Source organism: Carassius carassius, chromosome 27 (genome assembly GCF_963082965.1).
Source record: "Carassius carassius chromosome 27, fCarCar2.1, whole genome shotgun sequence".
Taxonomy (NCBI): Eukaryota; Metazoa; Chordata; class Actinopteri; order Cypriniformes; family Cyprinidae; genus Carassius; species Carassius carassius.
Genome location: NC_081781.1, coordinates 27,428,092 through 27,450,127, shown reverse-complemented (window position 1 = coordinate 27,450,127; position 22,036 = coordinate 27,428,092). Strand labels below are relative to the sequence as shown.

Sequence of the window (22,036 nt, the reverse complement as noted above, 5' to 3'; positions counted from 1 at the left end):
ATTATGAGGGTCCTCTTTCTGGTCAAATAGTAAACTCTGTAGGAATTTCAGAAACTGACATTCAATGTCCTGTAACGCCTCCTCTAGAGGTAAGAGCTCCTGGACTAATTCTGTTCTTTCATAAATTCACAATCATCCCAGGAGCTCCATTAAATTTATTAGGACGAGATTTGATGCACAAATTGAATATGGACATTAAATTCACTGATGGTTTGGTCACGTTCTCTTTCCTGTCTAGCTTACAGGTCTCTGTGAACCCATTGCCGGACTGGGAAGACAGCGAAACAGAACCATCCATATGTAAGCCCAGGTCTGACATACACCAGCAATGGAAACTCTGGTAAACCCATCATTATGGTCACAGTATAAAGATGACACAGGATTTATAGACATGAAACCATATAAAGCAAAATTGAAAATGAACAAACCTGTCTATATTAAGCAGTATCCTTTGTCTAAAGACAAGGAACTGAGCATAAAGCCATTGATTGAGAATTTTGTCCAGCAGGGTGTCCTCGTACCAATACACTCACCTTACAACATGCCAATTAACCCCATAGTTAAGGCAGATGGCAAAACATGGCGTTTAACTCAAGATTTAAGAGCTATAAATCAATTGATAACACCATTAGCTCCAATTGTGCCTGATGTACCGACTGTGATTCTATTCCATGTACGCACAAATATTTCACAGTCATTGTTTTGTGTGCAGCTTTTTTCTCTGTGCCTGTACATCCAGACTCAGCCTCTATTAGCATTTACCTTCCAAGGTCAACAATTTTCCTGGACACGCTTGGCACAGGGCTATGTGGACAGCCCTGCAGTCTTCTCGGCGGCAGTACAGAGGACATTGGCAAAAATGACTGATTTACCCTCTACAGTCTGTGTTCTCCAATAAGCAGATGACATTTTGATAACAGGTGAAACACAAGGCGATTGTGAAAAAGCCTCTTTCATTGTCTGCAACGTGCTCGCCCAAGCAGGATTCAAGGCCTCCAAAGACAAGCTCCAATGGGTTCAATCCAAAGTGACCTATTCGGGACACATCATAATGCCAGGTCTGAGAGCAATTTCTACAAACAGGGTCCAGCTGATCAGGAAAATGAAGTCTCCACGAACTGTACAAAGTTTCCTGGGACTGGTTAACTATTGCAGATCCTGGATACCTGACTGTGCAGTACATGACAGGCACCTGAGAAGCCTGATAGATCACAAAGCTCCGAGTACGCTTCTGAACTGGACTGAGGAGGCAGAACTGAACTTCACTGCGTTGAACCAGGCGATCACCAAGGCCACAGCTCTGGGCCTACCAGACTACAGCAAAGACTTTCACTTGCATGTCCGTGAGACTGAGGGGGTGGCCATAGGTGTCCTACTGCAACAGCATGGTTCCACATATAGACCATTAGCATACCTTTCTAAGAAATTGGACAACATAGTTACCAGGTATGCCAGCATGTCTTCGTGCCATGGCTGCAGCTGCCCTGGTTGTACAGATGGCTGAGAGAATGGTTTTGTCACACCCCTTGATATTGTATACTTCACATCAGGTAGGCGCAATTTTACACAATATGCAAACACAACACATGACAGCGCAACGAGGCTCAGGTTACGAGGCAACACTGCTGGCAACTAAAAATCTAACGATCCAACCCACAGCGTCCATTAACCCGGCACTGTTGGGTGTTTTAGGAATGACTGACATGGTAGATAATGTCACAGAGCATGATTGCATAATTGAATTAACTTCCTCATGTTCTTCCAGGACCGATCTTTTGGATTCGCCCCTTGATGGGGGGGGGCACTTATATGTTGATGGATCATGTTCAAAACCTGCTGATGGGGTCTACCTTTGTGGCTAAACTGTGGTGTCTGAGACTGGGAAACAATTGAAGCATTTGCTTTAAATTTTAACTCAGCTCAAGCTGCTGAATTAGTAGCATTAATAAGAGCATGTGAGCTGATGGAAGGAAAAAGAGTAACTATTAATACTGATTCCAAATATGCATGGGGAGTGGTACACCACTTTGCCAAAACTTGGGAAGCAAGAGATTACAAAACTGCAGATGGGAAACCCATAGCACATTCAAACCTGATATGACAGTTAACCAAAGCAGTACAGCTATCAGCCGAAGTGGCCATAGTAAAGGTAAAAGGTCACGCAACAGGTGAGGAAGAACAGGCTGTAGGAAACAGAAGAGCTGATGAAGCTGCAAAAGAAGCAGCCAAAGCCCAGATAAAATCACCATTTGATATGGGTGACAAAACACAGGTAGCTATGACTATGCATGTAACTAATGTTCCTGACATTGACATTAAAATTTTGCAGAGTCAACCTGCCCAAGTTGATTTAGTGCACTGGAGTAAACATAACTGTGCTCCAGACAAAGATGGACTCTTAAGAGATGAGAAAGGAAGAATAGCCCTACCAAAATTAGGACTAGTAGTCCTTATCAGAGACTACCATGGACTGTCACATACAAGTTGTGCAAAAGTAGTACAAGTTATTAATCAATTGTTTTGTATTGCAGATGTACACAAGACAGCAAAGCTGATTTTAGATTTGTGTCTCACATGTGCACAGGTAAACCCGCACAAACCTATTAAACACGACGCATTACCGCATCCAGAAGCACCATTTCAACATGTACAAATTGATTTCACACACATGCCGCCAATAGGTAATTTAAAATATCTTTTGGTTATTGTGGATCGATTTTCAAAGTGGCCAGAAGCATTTCCATGTGCAAAGGAAGATGCTAAAACAGTGGTAAAGATTTTGACTAAAGAAATAATTCCTAGATTTGGGATACCTAACACTATTGAGAGTGATAATGGAACACCGTTCGCATCAAAGGTAACACAGCTACTCGCTAAAGTATTATCGATTGATTGGCACCTAAACATACCTTACCATCCACAGTCTTCGTCAAATGTGGAGAGACTTAATCCGACGGTCAAACGAAGGCTCACTAAAGCCTATTGATACGGGAAAGAAATAGGTAGATTTGCTACCTGCTGTCTTGACAGATATAAGAATGACTCCATCTTCCACCACTAAGTTTTCACCATTTGAAATACTAATGGGTAGACCTTTCCCGACCCCATGGGTTAAAGGTCGCGCAGGCTTTACTTCCTTAGGTGATCTGGAGGTGATACAGGAGGACTACGTGACTTCCCTCATTGAGAAACTTAACTCCATATGTGCTGATGTTTCTTTGTGTCTTCCTCTTCCCTCAGAAAAGCCTACTCACCCCTTTGTTCCAGGGCAGAGTGTGCTTATCAAAAGCCTGAAGCCAACGAAGGTGGGAGAACCAAGATATCTTGGACCAGCCACTGTGATCACAGTAACCCGGATGGGAGTGCTGACAGACTATCAACCGCAGTGGATACACGCCTCACGCCTGAAGAATTACTCTACAGGAGAGCAGGCAAGCTCCAATTTCAAATAGAATCTCGAACGGGGACTCCCCTTACTGCTTAGCAGGGAGGTAAAGGCACTGGTTAAGCGGAGGAAGGAACTACCTCTTATAGTGAGGTGGGGGTTGTCCAAAGCAAGAAGATAGTTGGCCCATTGAGCCAAAACAGTGCTAACTCCTTACACCACCCTGTTACCATTAAGGGCTTAATTCTATTGATGGACATACCACCATTAGAGAGTTTTACTCTGCGTACACTAGCTGAAGCAGCTACTGATTTCAACGAAGAAATTGTATGCTTAGCTGAGGCTACTAGAAAACATTAGAAACATCCTCACCTAGAAAACATAATCTTGCAAAGGTTATTTCCAAACCAAGCTACCTTCTGGTTGTTTACTCGAAAATACGGAATCTTTGAAGCATACAGAAGTGAAATGTATTGGGACCCTGAGAACGAAATGATCTAAAGTTATCTTTGAGTTTTTAAGAGAATGGACATTAGTGCAGGAACAAACGTGGTATGAAATAGCATTTAAAGCAATAGAGAATTTAGGATTACCTGCTAGCGACGTAATTCATGGCACAGTTACTAAAATATATGCACAACCACCAGAAAATGCAATAGATGCATGGGCACTGTTACAAACCAGAATAGCCAGAAGACCTCCTAACACTGCTTTAGTAGCCATAATTCGTCCAAGACAGGCACACCAGAACTTCAGATTAGTCATCTATAAAATAGATAATGTCACAAAATTACTAGTTCAGGCCCATAACAAATTCTTATGTCAAGAAGAGTAGAAAGGAGACATAAACCGTGGCACCTAATATGGTATACCGCGGGATCTAAAAATAGCAACGGTATCAGTTTCAATACCGTCATACCGTCAATAAAAAAAAAACAATGCACTTATATAGGAGACAAGGATTAAATATTAAATATAATTTATTTAATGCCTAAAAATGGGTATGCGTGGTTGTCATCGCGTAACAACGAGACAAGGAGAAAGAGAGAGAGGGGGAAAGATGGCGAGTTCCGCACCGAGTGACCTGGTCTCGGACGAGGCTATTTGCAAATTGTGCCCTCACGCAAAAAAGATGACTCTGGGAATATATTGCAAAAAAAAAAAACAAAAAAAACAAAGCCGATGCAATGGCAGGCCCTGTCGGCATCGGCAACGTAGAGGACCGAGTCGGAGCTGAAATAACAGCCTACTGTTTGGAGCCAGTTACTCAAGGAGACGAGGACCCACTTTGTTTTCCCCAGATGTCGCGAGTGGCACGAAAGTACCTGTGTGTCTGTGCCACAAGCACACCATCGGAGCAGGCTTTCAGCACCGCAGGTAAAGCTGTCGGTCCACAACGTGCCCTAGCGAAAAATCTTGACTAGATTGTATGCCACTTGCCATTCGTTCCTATTGGCACTGTGTTTATTTCTTATTTATTTAATGGATTCAGGTATTTTTATTTGGTTTTCATTAAAAACAATTTTGGAAAGAAGAAGTTTTTATTTAGACCTATTGCTTTTCAATAATTTTTATAATATATATGGATGTTTATTTTAATTCAACACTGGTTGACTGTTGTGGGTCTATTTGCTCTTTTTTTATAAGCTGCTCTTTGTTATTAAAAGTTGTTCGTGCGGTGTGATTTTTAGGGATGGGTGTTTTCCGCAAATATCACATTCTAATAATTTTGAGCTCACAAAAAATGAATATTCGAATATTCGTTTATTTTAATTAATTTTAATGAGACAGACGTTATTTTTCAGCAACATTTATTGTTTCTGTCATTTTTGAACAAGCTTACACATGATAAGCTTAAACATTACACATCGTGTTTTGTAGCTGAAAACCTTTAACAATGCGTGCAAACAAAAAAAGTACAGATTAAAAGCAAAAAAATAAAATAAATTAACAAAGAAAAAACGTAAAGCAGCCTGCAGCAATTAGGCTATTGTACAGAATGTAGCTTACACTTAACTTTGAAACTGTCAGCAAATCTTTTTTGCTTTTTTTCTATTGTTTTACATGTTCTTGTTAAGAAATACGGGCATGTAAACATGATCAGAGAAAGTCGGCTCCTTAGTCTGTTAACAATAAGGCCGGCTGTGGAGAAAACGCGCTCTGACGGCACAGACGTTGACGGGACTCACAAATAACGGTGTGCTAAGCGAATAAGTTTTGTGAAGCGCTTCATGTTTTCGTTTCACCACTGAATGGGATCCTCATCTGGTGGAATACATGGCTCCAGCAAGAACTGTTCCCACTCGTCTCAGCTGGACTCTCTGTAATCATCGCTGGAGAACTGGCTTAGCCTTTTCCGACGAGTGGGCATTGCATCTTCTTCATCGTGTCGACTGCATCCACACCACTCGCATCAAGGAAAATTTTCTTATAATGTTCAAAAAAGTTTTTTTTCTTACTTCTCTCATGTTTTCATCGAGAAACCTGAGATGTTTGTGCCGAGGGTCTAGGGCAGACGCGAGAAGATGAGTTTGCATTCTCCAAGTTAGCGGGGTTTGTTCGTTGCTTGAGAGATGCCACAACAATGTTCTTGAATGCGGTTACTTTCTGTGATTATCCACGGCATATTTGAAGAACTGTAGAAGACCGCAGTTCTTATTCATTCATTAATTATTTTTTGCTTGCATACATCTTCAATTATGCCGTGGAGAATCACAGAAAGTGACCGAATTAGGTTTTATTGTGGACTTTTTTTCTTTTTTTTTTTTTTATGGCAAGCAAAAATATGTCAAAATTCGAATATAATTTTTATTTATCTAATAATTATAGCAGAACGAATATTCAAATGTTCGACTATCCGTGCACACCCCTAGTGATTTTATTGATTTGTGTGCGCGTCTCAGCGCAAAAAACTGTTCTGTATGTTTATGTTAATTTAATTCTGTTTGACTATTGCTATTTGTTGCTAATAAAAGTTGTTAATATTGTTGTGCATGTCATTTTGTTATTGTTTCAGTATTAGTGTTTGGTATTCAGTTTCTGAATGGGTTAGGCACAAGCCAACAGTTTGGTGATGCTGTCTCAGCCTTACATAATCTTTTTTTAATTATTCACGGTAATACCGTATACCGAGGTAAAATAGGGAGGAGGTTTGACGGTATCAAAATTTGGATACCGCCCAAGCCTAGTGGCACCCATTCCGATTGCCAGGAATGTGTGGCCTAAGAGGAACCACATGTATCTTTATGACAATAGCTATAATAGTTGTAACATTTATTTTCTTCAGGGAAGTAGAGAAAGTGAGACAAAATGACACAGGGCCACAGAAAAGAGAACTAGCTGAGGCAAGGTTAAGTCCCCATCACACCAATCCACTAAGAATCACCTTAAGACAAGGAGGAGATGAAAGTTTTCTGTGTGATCCTATATCCGCAAGTGGACTACTGGAGAATCTAAAAACCATCAGAAGTCTATATGGCACTGAACTTTGTAGTTGGTATGATGTTAAAGCTTATTATGGGACAGGAGCATGGGGAATTGATGAAAGATTTAAGATAGAAATAGTGGAGAAGGAACAGACAGTAATGATATGGAGAGATGGGAGTAAGGGCTATGCATGGTTGCTAAAGATCACCATATCCAAGGTTCAGTATTCTGACGCTGGAAGATATTATTGTGCATGGTCTAAAACAGGAACAGATGACTATCAGGAAGTTCAGATTAATGTTGTGATGCCTGAACAAGACCGAGGCATTAAAAGAATAATTTCTGATCTGTCTCCAAATCTGATTGATCTCCCACAGGATACATCCACCAAAGATATAGAATTTATCATGAGTTCTGATCTAAGCGATAATGTTAAGGAAGTGAGGACAGCTAAGGCTAGGTGTGAAGGAAATTATGCATTATGTGCATTAGCCTTATTACAAAGAGGAGTTTTAAAGGAAGAAAAAGATGGAGAATGTTGGATTTGTATGCAACTCCACTCAGCGTGGAAAACACACCCTGTAACTTCAGATATGGTATGTCTTGAAAGAAACAGATGCGATATACCGCCACAGATGTCTAAAATTCTACAGATGACAAATAATCTAAGAACAAACAGAGCATTGTTGTTTTCGCTCCAAGATTATAATTGTTCATACAAAGGACTGCCTTTCAAAGGACCAGCCTTTCATGTACAGTCAAATCTCGCAGATTAGTGTATCTGTTCAACCAAAGGAAAACATTATGTAGGAATGTCAGATTGTAAGAATGTAATAACTTTGAATCGAAATGCTGGACATCATCCTAATTGTACTAATAAGTATGATAACCAGTCTGTTGAGAATTTTCATTTTCTGTTTTCTTATCTTGATAGCTCCCCAGGTATAATTTGGACCTGTGGGAGAATGGCTTATTACCATTTGGATGAAGGAGAATGGCGTGGATGTTGTTATCCAGCTCTACTCTCCAAAGGAACTACCGTATTGACACGTAAAGATATTGATACCTGTGATAGTCAGGCACCATCACACAGACGGAAAAGAGAGGTACATAGTATGCCTGATCGATACAATGGGTATAAAACAGCTACGCCCTGGACAACCCCATGGGAAAATGTGCGATGGTCCATAGCCAGTTTCTTTCCAGGGGTAGGAACCTCCGTTGCTTTAAACAAAATCAATGGTTTAGCTTGGCAAGTCTTGTCATTGGAAAATGATACTACTCATGCATTAGGTTTAATAACAGAGGAACTGAAAAAGATGAGAGAAGCAGTAGTTCAAAACAGACTTGTCCTCGACCTTTTGACATCGCAGCAGGGAGGAGTTAGGAGTAAAATGTTAGGAGTATCTTGTTGTTTTCACATTCCAGATAATTCAGATAACATCCCCAACATTGTGAACCAAATGAGAGAATCCATTTCAGACCCCAAGACAAATGATTCCTGGCTGAACTGGCTCAGTGGCCTCTGGGGAGGATGGGGAACTTGGATTCTACATACTGTTGTACCTGTTGTTATACTAATAGTGATTCTTCTGCTAATAGCACCGTGTGTGATGCAATGTATTAGTACTTCTATAATGCGTTCTGTTACAGCGCTCACCACAAGAGATACCTATCAAGCAATGGTGCACATATCCAATCCAGTACAGACCTTTGCTAGGGTCCCTGAACGACTGGAGATGAATGTGATTGAAGCTGAGGATTTTCCAACAGATGCTGATAGTTATACTGAGGATGATTATGTGCACACTTATGAGTTAGAGCCTGAAAACTCAATCTGATATATGTGTGTAATCCTGATTAAGAGTTGTACTAACCATTTTTTATTTCTATTCTGAAAAATTGTATAACAAAATGAATACTAACTGAAGGTACATATCACATATGATTATTGTTTACGAAAGTATAATCAAGAAACATAAGATATGCCCAGGATTGTTCACAGTTATGTAAGACATTTCTTCGACTGTCTTAAAGTGGCCATTGTGAGATTCTACTCATACACGTGAAAATCTTGTGATAAAGGGCATTGTGTGAAAGTATGATGTGCTTATTTGAACTTTATTCTAGTTTCATGATATCTGATTACCCAATACAGTGTTTATGCTTGTTCATCTGTTATTTGCAAGACATTCCATTGCCTCATTTCCCTATAAAAGTGACAACCCTTGTACAATAAAGTTGAGCTTAGAATGAACTGCACCATTTGTGTGACTCATTCTTTGGTCCCGGGTACCTGCTCTTCTCTGCTCAGATAACCCAACCTGAACCAAAATTATATTTGTGATCTCGAAGGCAAGAATATACGATTTATTCTTACAGCAAAACTCCATTTGAACATTAGAGCTTATTCAGAAGTGCCAGATTGCTGTAGCAAAGTCAGAATGACCTCCTCTCCTAGGTTCACAAATCCAGTCCATAAAATGTGTTAATCTTAAAGATTCCTAAAAGCATCTACTTTCAGAAGGCCAAATAAAGTGCTTTCGCTTTCTCCTAGATACACACAGCATCTACCTGACATGACTTCTTCAACACTTACTGCGGTTACTGAAACCATGCCTTCTTTCTTTGTGTGAACACTTGGGCGGCATTACACAAATATTTCCACATAGTGACAGCAAGATTTGGGGGCGTGTTTGAATGAGCCGTTTTAGGGGGGCATGGCAGAGTCTTAACTTTGATAAAGAATATCTCTTTGGATAATCTCTTCTGAGACTTGCAACTTTACAGATCTTCTTCATGCACCAAGCGCTTATAACACTATTTTCCGATTTAATGTTGTTCAGTTGCTTTGTTACAATCTGTATTGTTAAAAGTGCTATATAAATAAAGGTGACTAGACTTGACTAGTTCACTTCAGCGAGACTCTAGTGGGAATGACAGATTGCGCACAATATTATATATTATTTATCTGTATAAATAATTAAACACTACTATGACAAGGAATGTTTAATTTTTTTACACACATACATATATATATATATATATGTGTGTGTGTGTGTGTGTTTATTTCATTTTATATTATCATCTCACACATCAAGGATTGCCATTTTATATAATGCATTTCTATAATAAAAATACATATCTGATATGACTTATTACCCAAGTCGCTGAGAGAATGGTTATATAGTGGAGCACCTGGTGCTGGAGGGCACCTCTCAACCAGTATGAAGTTCAGCAGCCCCTATACCCCAAGATACCCACTGAACCTCGTCCCCAGGGGCTAGGGCATGGACATCACGCTGGACTTCGCCAGTCGGAGATCACTAAAAATAACATTAAAGAGGTGTGTAAACTTGCAAGCACGATGTCAGACACTGTAATATGCTCTGGTCCCCTCCCTGCTTACCGTGGTGACAAGATGCATAGCAGATTGTCATCACTCAATGGCTGGATGTCTAAGTGGTGCCCACAGAATAACATAGGTTTCATAGACAATTGGACGAGCTTTTGGGGCAGACCTGACCTGTTGAAAAGAGATGGTCTTCATCCCTCCTGGGGTGGCGTCACTCTTCTCTCTAGAAATATGGCAAATAGTCTTAGTGTTTATACTTGACTAACTGGGGACCAGGTCAGGAAGCAGACAGACTGGCTAAACCGACCGTCTGCTAGCTGCCTCACGTCACAGAGGTCAGCTAATTCTCAGCACATAGAGACTCTTTCACCTAGATATCACACTATACAGGCTGTGTCTGTTCCCTGAAATAGAAAATACAAAAAACGTCCAAACCAAGTTAAGATTAACAATTTAATTGAGGTTCAACAAATAAAAAACAGATGCAATATGGATAAACAAATGATAAAGCTTGGCTTATTGAATATCAGATCCCTTTCTACGAAAACACTTTTTGTAAATAATATGATCAACTGATCATAATATAGATGTACTCTGTTTGACAGAAACCTGGCTAAAACCTGATGATTACATTATTTTAAATGAGTCCACCCCCCCAAGATTACTGTTATAAAAATGAGCCCCGTCTAATAGGCAAAGGGGGAGGTGTTGCTTCAATTTATAACAACGTTTTCAGGATTTCTCAGAGGGCAGGTTTCAAGTATAACTCGTTTGAAGTAATGGTGCTTCATATAACATTATCCAGAGAAACAAATGTTAATGATAAATCCCCTGTTATGTTTGTACTGGCTACTGTATACAGGCCACCAGGGCACCATACAGACTTTATGGACTTTACGGGAAGTCGTGGCCTAATGGTTAGAGAGTCGGACTCCCAATCGAAAGGTTGTGAGTTCGAGTCCCGGGCCGGCAGGAATTGTGGGTGGGGGGAGTGCATGTACAGTTCTCTCTCCACCTTCAATACCACGACTTAGGTGCCCTTGAGCAAGGCATCGAACCCCCAACTGCTCCCCGGGTGCCGCAGCATAAATGGCTGCCCACTGCTCCGGGTGTGTGCTCACAGTGTGTGTGTGTGTTCACTGCTCTGTGTGTGTGCATTTCGGATGGGTTAAATGCAGAGCACAAATTCTGAGTATGGGTCACCATACTTGGCTGAATGTCACTTCACTTTCACTTTCACTTTATTAAAGAGTTTGGTGATTTTACATCCAAGTTAGTTCTGGCTGCAGATAAAGTTTTAATAGTTGGTTATTTTAATATCCATGTTGATAATGAAAAAGATGCATTGGGATCAGCATTTATAGACATTCTGAACTCTATTGATGTTAGACAACATGTTTCAGGACCTACTCATTGTCGAAATCATACTCTAGATTTAATACTGTCACATGGAATTGATGTTGATAGTGTTGAAATTATTCAGCAAAGTGATGATATCTCAGATCATTATTTAGTTTTGTGCAAACTTCATATAGCCAAAATTGTAAATTCTACTTCTTGTTACAAGTATGGAAGAACCATCACTTCTACCACAAAAGACTGCTTTTTAAGTTATCTTCCTGATGTATCCAAATTCCTTAGCATATCCAAAACCTCAGAACAACTTGATGATGTAACAGAAACTATGGACTCTCTTTTTTCTAGCACTTTAAATACAGTTGCTCCTTTACGCTCAAGGAAGGTTAAGGAAACAATTTGACACCTTGGTATAATGAGCATATTCGCACCCTAAAGAGAGCAGCCCGAAAAATGGAGCGCAGCTGGAGGAAAACAAAACTAGAGGTATTTCGTATTGCTTGGCGGGAAAGTAACCTATCCTACAGAAAAGCATTAAAAACTGCTAGATCCAATTACTTTTCATCTCTTTTAGAAGAAAACAAACATAACCCCAGGTATTTATTCAATACAGTGGCTAAATTAACGAAAAATAAAGCCTCAACAAGTGTTGACATTTCCCAACACCACAGCAGTAATGACTTTATGAACTACTTTACTTCTAAAATTGATACTATTAGAGATAAAATTGCAACCATTCAGCCATCAGCTACAGTATCGCATCAGACAGTGCACTATAGACCCCCTGAGGAACAGTTCCACTCATTCTCTACTATAGGAGAGGAAGAATTGTATAAACTTGTTAAACCATCTAAACCAACAACATGTATGTTAGACCCTATACCATCTAAGCACCTAAAAGAGGTGCTTCCAGAAGTCATAGATCCTCTTCTGACTATTATTAATTCCTAATTGTCATTAGGATATGTTCCCAAAACCTTCAAACTGGCTGTTATTAAGCCTCTCATCAAAAAACCACAACTTGACCCCAAAGAGCTAGTTAATTATAGACCAATCTCGAATCTCCCTTTTCTGTCAAAGATACTAAAAAAGGTGGTATCCTCACAATTATATTCATTCTTAGAGAAAAATGGAATATTTGAGGATTTCCAGTCAGGATTTAGACCATATCATAGTTACAAATGATCTGCTCTTATCAGCTGATCGTGGGTGTATCTCTCTATTAGTTTTATTGGATCTTAGTGCTGCGTTTGACACAATTGACCACAACATTATTTTGCATAGACTTGAACACTTTTTTGGCATTAATGGAAGTGCATTAGCATGGTTTAAATCGTATTTATATGACCGCCATCAGTTCGTAGCAGTGAATGAAGATGTATCATATCGATCACAAGTGCAGTATGGAGTACCTCAAGGCTCAGTACTAGGGCCGCTACTCTTCACGCTTTATATGTTACCCTTGGGAGATATCATTAGGAAACATGGTGTTAGCTTTCACGGTTATGCTGATGATAGTCAGCTCTATATTTCTTCGCGGCCCAGTGAAACACACCAATTTGAAAAACTAATGGAATGCATAGTCGATATAAAAAACTGGATGACGAGTAATTTCTTACTGCTAAATTCTGAAAAAACATAGGTGTTAATTATAGGCCTAAAAAACTCTGCTTGTAATAACCTAGAACACTGTCTAAGACTTGATGGTTGCTCTGTCAATTCTTCGTCATCAGTTAGGAACCTAGGTGTGCTATTTGATCGCAATCTTTCCTTAGAAAGCCACGTTTCTAGCATTTGTAAAACTGCATTTTTCCATCTCAAAAATATATCTAAATTACGGCCTATGCTCTCAATGTCAAATGCACAAATGTTAATCCATGCATTTATGACCTCAAGGTTAGATTATTGTAATGCTTTATTGGGTGGTTGTTCTGCACGCTTAGTAAACAAACTACAGCTAGTCCAAAATGCAGCAGCAAGAGTTCTTACTAGAACACAGGAAGTATGACCATATTAGCCCGGTCCTGTCAACACTGCACTGGCTCCCTATCAAACATCGTATAGGTTTTAAAATATTGCTTATTACTTATAAAGCCCTGAATGGTTTAGCACCTCAGTATTTGAATGAGCTCCTTTTACATTATAATCCTCTACGTCCACTACGTTCTCGAAACTCAGGCAATTTGATAATACCTAGAATATCAAAATCAACTGCGGGCGGCAGATCCTTTTCCTATTTGGCGCCTAAACTCTGGAATAACCTACCTAACATTGTTCGGGAGGCAGACACACTCTTGCAGTTTAAATCTAGATTAAAGATCCATCTCTTTAACCTGGCTTACACATAACATACTAATATGCTTTTAATATCCAAATCTGTTAAAGGATTAGGCTGCATTAATTAGGTAAACCGGAAACGGGAACACTTCCCATAACACCCTATGTACTTGCTACATCATTAGAAGAATGGCATCTACGCTAATATTTGTCTGTTTCTCTCTTATTCCGAGGTCACCGTAGCCACCAGATCCAGTCTGTATCCAGATCAAAGGGTCACTGCAGTCACCCGGATCCAGTACGTATCCAGACCAGATGGTGGATCAGCACCTAGAAAGGACCTCTAATGCCCTGAAAGACAGCGGAGACCAGGACAATTAGAGCCCCAGATACAGATCCCCTGTAAAGACCTTGTCTCAAGTGACCACCAGGACAAGACCACAGGAAACAGATGATTCTTCTGCACAATCTGACTTTGCTGCAGCCTGGAATTGAACTACTGGTTTCGTCTGGTCAGAGGAGAACTGGCCCCCCAACTGAGCCTGGTTTCTCCCAAGTTTTTTTTCTCCATTCTGTCACCGATGGAGTTTCGGTTCCTTGCCGCAGTCGCCTCTGGCTTGCTTAGTTGGGGTCACTTCATCTGCAGCGATATCGTTGACTTGATTGCAAATAAATGCACAGACACTATTTAACTGAACAGAGATGACATCACTGAATTCAATGATGAACTGCCTTTAACTATCATTTTGCATTATTGACACACTGTTTTCCTAATGAATGTTGTTCAGTTGCTTTGACGCAATGTATTTTGTTTGAAGCGCTATATAAGAGAAAGGCTATACTGAGAAAGGCACCTGAGCAGTCAGTGCAGATCGAACGATAGCTGGTAAAAGCTAGGGTTGGGACAATAAATTGATGCATCTCGATTCTGAGATTATCTGAATGCATTGCGGTTCTCTCTGGAATCGATTCTGATCTTAGTATTTAACAGAAGACGGCACTCTAGGCTAGTTGGCTAGCTGGGAACATTGCAGTTGTGTTGCTGAGCAGGGCCGGCCCGCGGCATAGGCGGTATAGGCAAATGCTAAGGGCGCCACTCATCCATAGGGGCGCCAGAATGAGTGAATTTTTTTTTTTTACATTTTTTTTTTTATAATAGGCTACTATTTAAAAACCATTAATTCGAAATACTACCAAAAAAAAAAAAGTCTGGCTCTTCAATCTTCCCCCGGCCATCGAGTGCTTGAAGTGCTTCAGAAACAGTGCGCGCGCACGATCAGTTGTTGGTAATTTGTTGTGTAGCATGCCCGACGCCGCATCCAATGTAGACAGCACTGCTTTTGTTAACACACAGGTCGTAGAAATGGGCCTGGCAGCACGCGCCATTTCTAGACACGGTGAAAGTTTCCTGATTGTGACGGAAGGCTGAATTTACATGACACATTATAAATGAGCATAGTCTGCGATAGATACAGTGCCAAAAAGAAGAGAAGAGGATAAAGACAGAGGTAAAGAGATGTAGTGAAAGAACAATTTATTGCATAGGAGTAAGATACTATAATTTCATGGCAGTTATTTTTACCTTAAACTTAATGTTAGCAGTTGTTCTGAGTTCTGAGTCCCCAGACTGTGATTTTGTACAATCATGTCAGTTTTAAGACGCATTTTTTATTGTCACTTTTTTATTAATGTTTTACTCTACAGTTGTGCAGTTCTGGGGGGATACAGTACAGGCCAAAAGTTTGGAAACATTACTATTTTTAATGTTTTTGAAAGAAGTTTCTTCTGCTCATCAAGCCTGCATTTATTTGATCAAAAATACAGAAAAAAAATGTAATATTGTGATATATTATTACAATTTAAAATAATTTGTTTTCAATTTATTATACTTTAAATTATAATTTATTTCTGTGATGCAAAGCTGAATTTTCAGCATCATTACTCCATTCTTCAGTGTCACATGTGACATCCGGTCTATCACATGATCCTTTAGAAATCATTCTAATATGATGATTTATTATGAGTGTTGGAAACAGTTCTGCTGTAATGTGTGTGTGTGTATATATATATATATATATATGCTAAATCATGAACACAACGACAGGGTGAAATGGGCTGTGATGCATGGGGCGCCAGATAAAATCTTGCCTAGGGCAGCAAATTGGTCAGGGCCGGCCCTGTTGCTGAGGGACAGAGAGCTCTCGGATTTCATCAGAAATATCTTGTGTTCTGAAGATGAATGAAGGTCTTACGGGTTTGGAACGACATGAGGGTGAGTAATAATTGACAGAACTTTCATTTTAGGGTGAACTATCCATTTAAGCATCAGTGACAAAGAATTTCACTTTGAATAAAAGTGAGTGAAAATAAAATGAAAGACCAAGAAGATAGATTTTTCCACAGTCTGTTTTGCTCATTTTCCAAAGGTGCCAATATTAGTACATTTTATTATCCCCTTCCTCTACCAAACAATTACAATCTAACAGGCGATTGAGTGTTTAAACTAAAGTAAAAAAATAAATAAATGAATTAAAATTAATTATTCATTGGAGTATTTACCCTCAGGATGTCACTGGCCAATGATCCTCTACCAGGTCCGAGCTCCACTAACTGGAACATGTTGGATTTCCCAGCCGCCATCCACTCACTGACACACCAGACACCCAACAGCTGTGGAAGACCATATATAACTGCCATAAAATAATACAATATTTCATATGGTTGTATGTATCAGTCATAATTTTTTTCAAAACCATGCTTACCTCTCCGAATATTTGACTGATCTCTGGTGACGTAATAAAATCACCACCTGCTCCAAGCATGTCATTTTTCACGTAATATCCCTAAAAAGGCAAACAACAGCACTTTGGTGTTAGGTGGATGAGCGCTTGCTATCTAACTACCTCTTATAATGTCTACAAGTGGGGGGTGGATGGGTATATGTTTGCATGAATGAATAGGCATCCATATAATCTATATGAATTAAAAGGCAAAAGAGTACAAAATAAACTTTGCATACAAAAGTTTCTAAAAAAAAATTATATGCATTTTTGATCTGTCCATCTTAGCATGCTCATATTGTTTTTACCACATATTGTTTTTTACAGGGCTATTTTAACATTACCTGCGCTACAGATAACATATTGTTCTATTTGATAACCTTTGATACTTTGTGTATATAAGCTACGAAATTATGTAATACTGATATTCTTAAAGACAAAAAAATTCAGTCATTTGGTCAACAAAATATGTCACATGCAGGGAGTGGGAAAATGCTGCAAAGGAAAGGTTGTGTGAAAAGCACTTATTCATGATGATGGTTTGGGCGTGTTTATGCAAATGACTACCCTCGGTTTGCGGCTGCTCATTTAGAATAATCCAAATTTTCAAACACTGGAACAAGGTTAAAGGAATAGTTCACCTCAAAAATCAAAGTTAGTCTACTCACCCACATGTCGTTTCAAATCTGTGTAAGGTTGGTGGTAATCAAACAACTGTTGGCCCCCTTTAACTTCCATAGTAGGGTAAAAATACTATGCGAGTCAAAGGGAGCCAACAACTGTTTGATTACCAGCATTCTTCACAATTTCTTCCTTTGTTCAACATAAGAAAGAAACGCATACAGGTTTGGAATGACATGAGGGTGAGTAAATAATTACAGAATTTTTTATTTTTGATGTGAACTATTCCTTTAAGAGCATATTCATGTGCTGCAAATTAGGCGGCTTTTTTTGTGAGAAGCTCTCCCATGCATATTCATAATTATGCAATTATTAGTGAATGAGAATCACTGTTCCCCATGTGACATTATTCAGTTTCTGTTATAAGCTATAACTTTCCTATAAACCATTGTTTGTAGACTTTCCTGAAAAATTTTGTGCACTGTTTATATAATTTGTATCTTTGTTTGTTCTATTGAATTTATTCACCCTTTTTGTTTGTGATTAGTGTCTTTCGCTCTTATTGTATTAATGAGTTTATTTGCCTTCTATAGTTGTTTTGAGGAACCTTTATTTACATATGTTAGACTAGTATTTGTTTTTTCTGAATAATCAAAATTGGTAATTGTGAAATTTCACTCATATCTAAAATTACTCATTTGTGAAAGTTGATCATATTTCCCATCAACTGTGTGACATAATTGTGATTTCAGTACTGACCAGAATTATTACGATTTTTGTCATAATCGAGTAGCCCAACCAAAGAAATTACATTCATCAACAAAAAGTTAAAAATAAAACTTGTTCTTGGGATTTAAATATCCTATATTTAGTCATTTAACCACTTCAGCTGTTATTTTGATTTTTTGAGAATTAGGCATATGCAATATTGGACCCACCGGTGGGTCCCCAGAGTTGATGTGGTTAAATAAGGATTGTGATTCATGTGAAAAGCTATATTTTTACCCAGCGCTAATTGTAAGGACACAAAAAGTTTAACAGCTCTATAATATACATTACAAAAAGTCAATGTGACATGATGCATACCGCCACTGGATTGGTAAGTGCCTCCCTCATGTACTCAGCCACTGAAATTGGACCCGTGGCAGTAATTTTGGAGATAAGATGTTTATGGATGGAAGAGTTTGACTCCAATCTCTGGATGGAAGAGTCGGAGCAGGATCTGTTTTGCCACATGGTCCACCGCACTACAACAGACACCATTGCATCATTAATCATGTACATATCTGCCTCTACTGTATCTACATTTGTGAGCCTGAGTGACTGTGGGGTTGTTTGCCACAGTATCGTCAAATTAAAGTTTGGCTTTGTTTTCATCATTCCCTATTGTAAGCTTGTAGAAAATATGCCAAAAGTTGTGTGTAATCATTCTGTGATAAAACCTGAAGCTAGTCACTATTTGCAGTGAATATATAGATAAGTAGGCCTACAAGTGGGACATAAAAAAATAAAGTCCATTTGTGGTCTGAAAAAAATGTCATACAGAATTAAACAACATCAGGGTGATAATAATGACTAAATTGTCACTTTTAGGTGACATATTCATTATGTGACATAATGAATATGTCACAAGGCATATTACATAACACATTTCCATATACTGGAAACTAGAGCTTATGTTTTTTAAAACACAGCAATATATAGATTGACAATATATGACTGTATATTGATACTTACAAACATATTTAGAAATGAAGACAGATGAATCTAATATTTATAATGTTTGAGTCTTTATTGTGTATATATTGCACACAGAAACTCCCTTATAAATGTGAATGTATGTACACACACATTCACACAATGAGTTAAAGCAGATCTCTAGTTCCCAGCATGCTTTGCTTCTGACTGTTAAAGAAGAGTACGTTAACCATTTTAAAATTAAGGGTTTTGTGATGAGTTATTGCTCAATATTAATATAGGGGAAGATTTGTCTGAAACATGTAAGTTAACGTTATTGCACACTTCATATTGTTTTGATGATCTGGATAGTGTTCCTTTACCAGTGTCTCACTCCGATTAAAATAAACTAATCTCACCTTCTGGCATTAGCCGCTTCAGCCACAGCAGAGTCCTCATGCTGCTCGAAATCATTTATCAGTAATCACTGGAATGAACATTAACGGGCTACATTTACCAAATATCAACACGGTGTCACAGGTCCTTTGTTCTGATTGGCCGAGGTTAAGCTTCTTCTTCTTCTTCTTCGTTTTTATTGGCGGACCGCAGTCACATATTGAGAATTACCGCCATCTAGACAATGGATCATAGACCTATCAGGACTCGAGCTCTCGGTGACTGCGTGTTCACTTCAGCTCCTCCATCTAAAGCCCAACTGTGACTTAGCCGCTGATCCGCATGCCATCATATTCTAGTATTGCTCATATCGTTGTTGAATAAATGTTTTGTAATGCCAATCTGTTTGGTTTAAGCTTCTTATTCTTTTTTTCTTTTGGATTTAATGGCGGCTGGCAAACCAAAGGTGCATTACCGCCACCTACAGACATAAATGGGCGTAGCGTAAAATGTGCATAGCGCCATCTACGTATTATTTTGGAGTGTGTAAATTCGTGTATTCTTTTATTGACATTTATGTTAAATTGAGACATAAATTTGCCCATATGCACGTCTATTATTTTGAGCCTTTGAACCATTTGTAAGTATTGAAAGATATCTATGCTAGGCTATAGACCTAATAGTATCAATTTATATAATTACAATTATTATTGACTTAATTCATATTTAATTAATATTAAAATGATTTTTGAACCAACTGACAGATAATGTATTCCATATGATTATAGTTCACCTGCTCTCCAAGATAAGTTTGTTGTTGTTGTTGTTATTTGGAGATGTATCATCACATCACTTGTTCACCGATGGATTCTCTGGATCCTCTGCAGTGAATGGGTGCCGTCAGAAGGAGAGTCCAAACAGCTGATAAAAACATCACAATAATCAACAAGTTATCCTTTTTCATAGGAACAAGCATTATTATTGATTATGATATTCTGACAAGAAGTGACGGAAGTTAAAATGCCTTAAATGAATGGTTTGTTTCTTACAAACATGCTAGTTTTTCTCTTTACAAGAGATTAAACATCAGACTAGAGTTGTGTGGATTATTTTTTATTCACTCTTATTCTGATGGCACCCCATCACTGCATTAATGATCAAGAGATGTAGTTCTAAATGTATTAAATTTGTTGAAGATAAAAATTGCATTGAAAATGGAATTGTAATTTGATGTATTCTTTTGCAGCTGATTTAATCAAAGGCTGTGTGATTGTACATCATTCGTAGCTGTTGGATTTATGCTCATCTCTTTCTGTTCTTTGGTTCATTAGTCATGTTAGAAAGAAGAAACATCACCATTATTTTGCCCAAATTACTTCATAATTGCAGCTTCCAAACTCATAAATACATACCTCCGAAGGGGAACTTGTTGCTCTTTCCTTCAGTGAATATTTATTTAAATTAATTTTGCATTGCAATAAACAATGATTAAACAAAGTTTAATACACAATAATAACATATTTTATGTGCTTTTCACTCAAGTAGTTGTTATTTTCTAAACAAGCTTGGTGTTTATTGGTGTTATTGTTGTAAAAAAAATCAATGTTTGCAAGTGTCATTGTTTAAAAATAATCTTAATATAACACAACTGCTGAATGTGACTATACAGCATTAAGATGTTAACAACATGATTTTAAGCTGCTTTGATTTAGACTATCTGAATTATAGGTCTAATAATAAATATAGCACCTTTACAAGTTGCTTCTCAAAGCACTTTAGAAAAGTATAAATAATCTGAAATATAAAACACTAAGATGAAAACATGCATCAAAGCAATTTAAGAAGAATATAATATAAAAGTAAACAATTCAAAATTGTCTTTTACATTAAATTATACAAATCTAAGAGAGAAGTCAACTTAAGGGCTTTCTGTTCTGGACTGAGTTTAGATTTAAACCATCTGGACTTGCGAATAAAAAACTTCCCAAAACATAACAAGAATTTAATAATAAATTCAAAATCTTTGTTTTCAGAAAAATACCAAACCTGACAAGCTTCACACTGAGTGGTAGGAATTCAACATCCCTGGACCATAACTAATTTTGCATCTCTCTCTAAAAAACTATGAATATTTTTATGGTAAATATGTTAGTTGCTTTTCTAAAATGTATGATAAAATAATTAAGAATATACCAATGCATATTATTAAATTAGTTAAGGAAGAAGTAAAATATTCAACCATTGTTAACTTGAAATGTTAACTTTGCTGATAAAAAAAATATTTTTGAGGAATTGTCTATTACAACATTGATTTCCAGGACAAGTGAATAGATCTTATGTATTTTGCCATTATGACAGGAAAAGAGTATCTGAAATTAGAACTAATTTTCTAACCTTTACTGTCAACCCTAAACGTAAAGAGGTGCATTTTAAAATGATGAATCACATTTATCATGCAAAATCATTTTTAAGAGTAAGACTTAATGTGGGACACTCTATGCCAATTATGCAATTTGGAGATAGGAACAGTTGAACAGCTGTTTTTTCAGTGTAATTTGGTACAAACATTAATGCATTGTGTTGGATACACTGAAGATTACCTGTAAGACTGATCCTCTCAAAGATAGCCTATGTAATAAATAATTTGTTGCTTTCGCAGAAATTTTACATTCATAAATGTACATTTTTCAAAACTCCCCCACGATTAGTGGTGTTTAAAGAGGAATTTGAAATGTATTTGGAGATGCTAAGAGGGATAAAATG

General features: G+C 38.1%; 1 protein-coding gene across 1 annotated transcript in view; it reads right to left on the bottom strand.

Annotated features, from left to right (window-relative positions):
- ndufaf7 (NADH:ubiquinone oxidoreductase complex assembly factor 7) overlaps positions 1–19,562 on the bottom strand; it is a 33,044-nt gene extending 13,482 nt beyond the window's left edge. Inside the window, exons 1-4 of the mRNA XM_059513291.1 lie at positions 19,297–19,562; positions 18,287–18,447; positions 16,562–16,642; positions 16,359–16,469 (exon numbers count right to left, since the gene is read on the bottom strand). Coding sequence (XP_059369274.1) covers positions 16,359–16,469; positions 16,562–16,642; positions 18,287–18,447; positions 19,297–19,351 — 408 coding nt within the window. The 5' untranslated portion in view covers positions 19,352–19,562. The remainder of the gene's footprint in view (positions 1–16,358; positions 16,470–16,561; positions 16,643–18,286; positions 18,448–19,296) is intronic.
- Between the last annotated feature and the right edge of the window lie 2,474 nt (positions 19,563–22,036).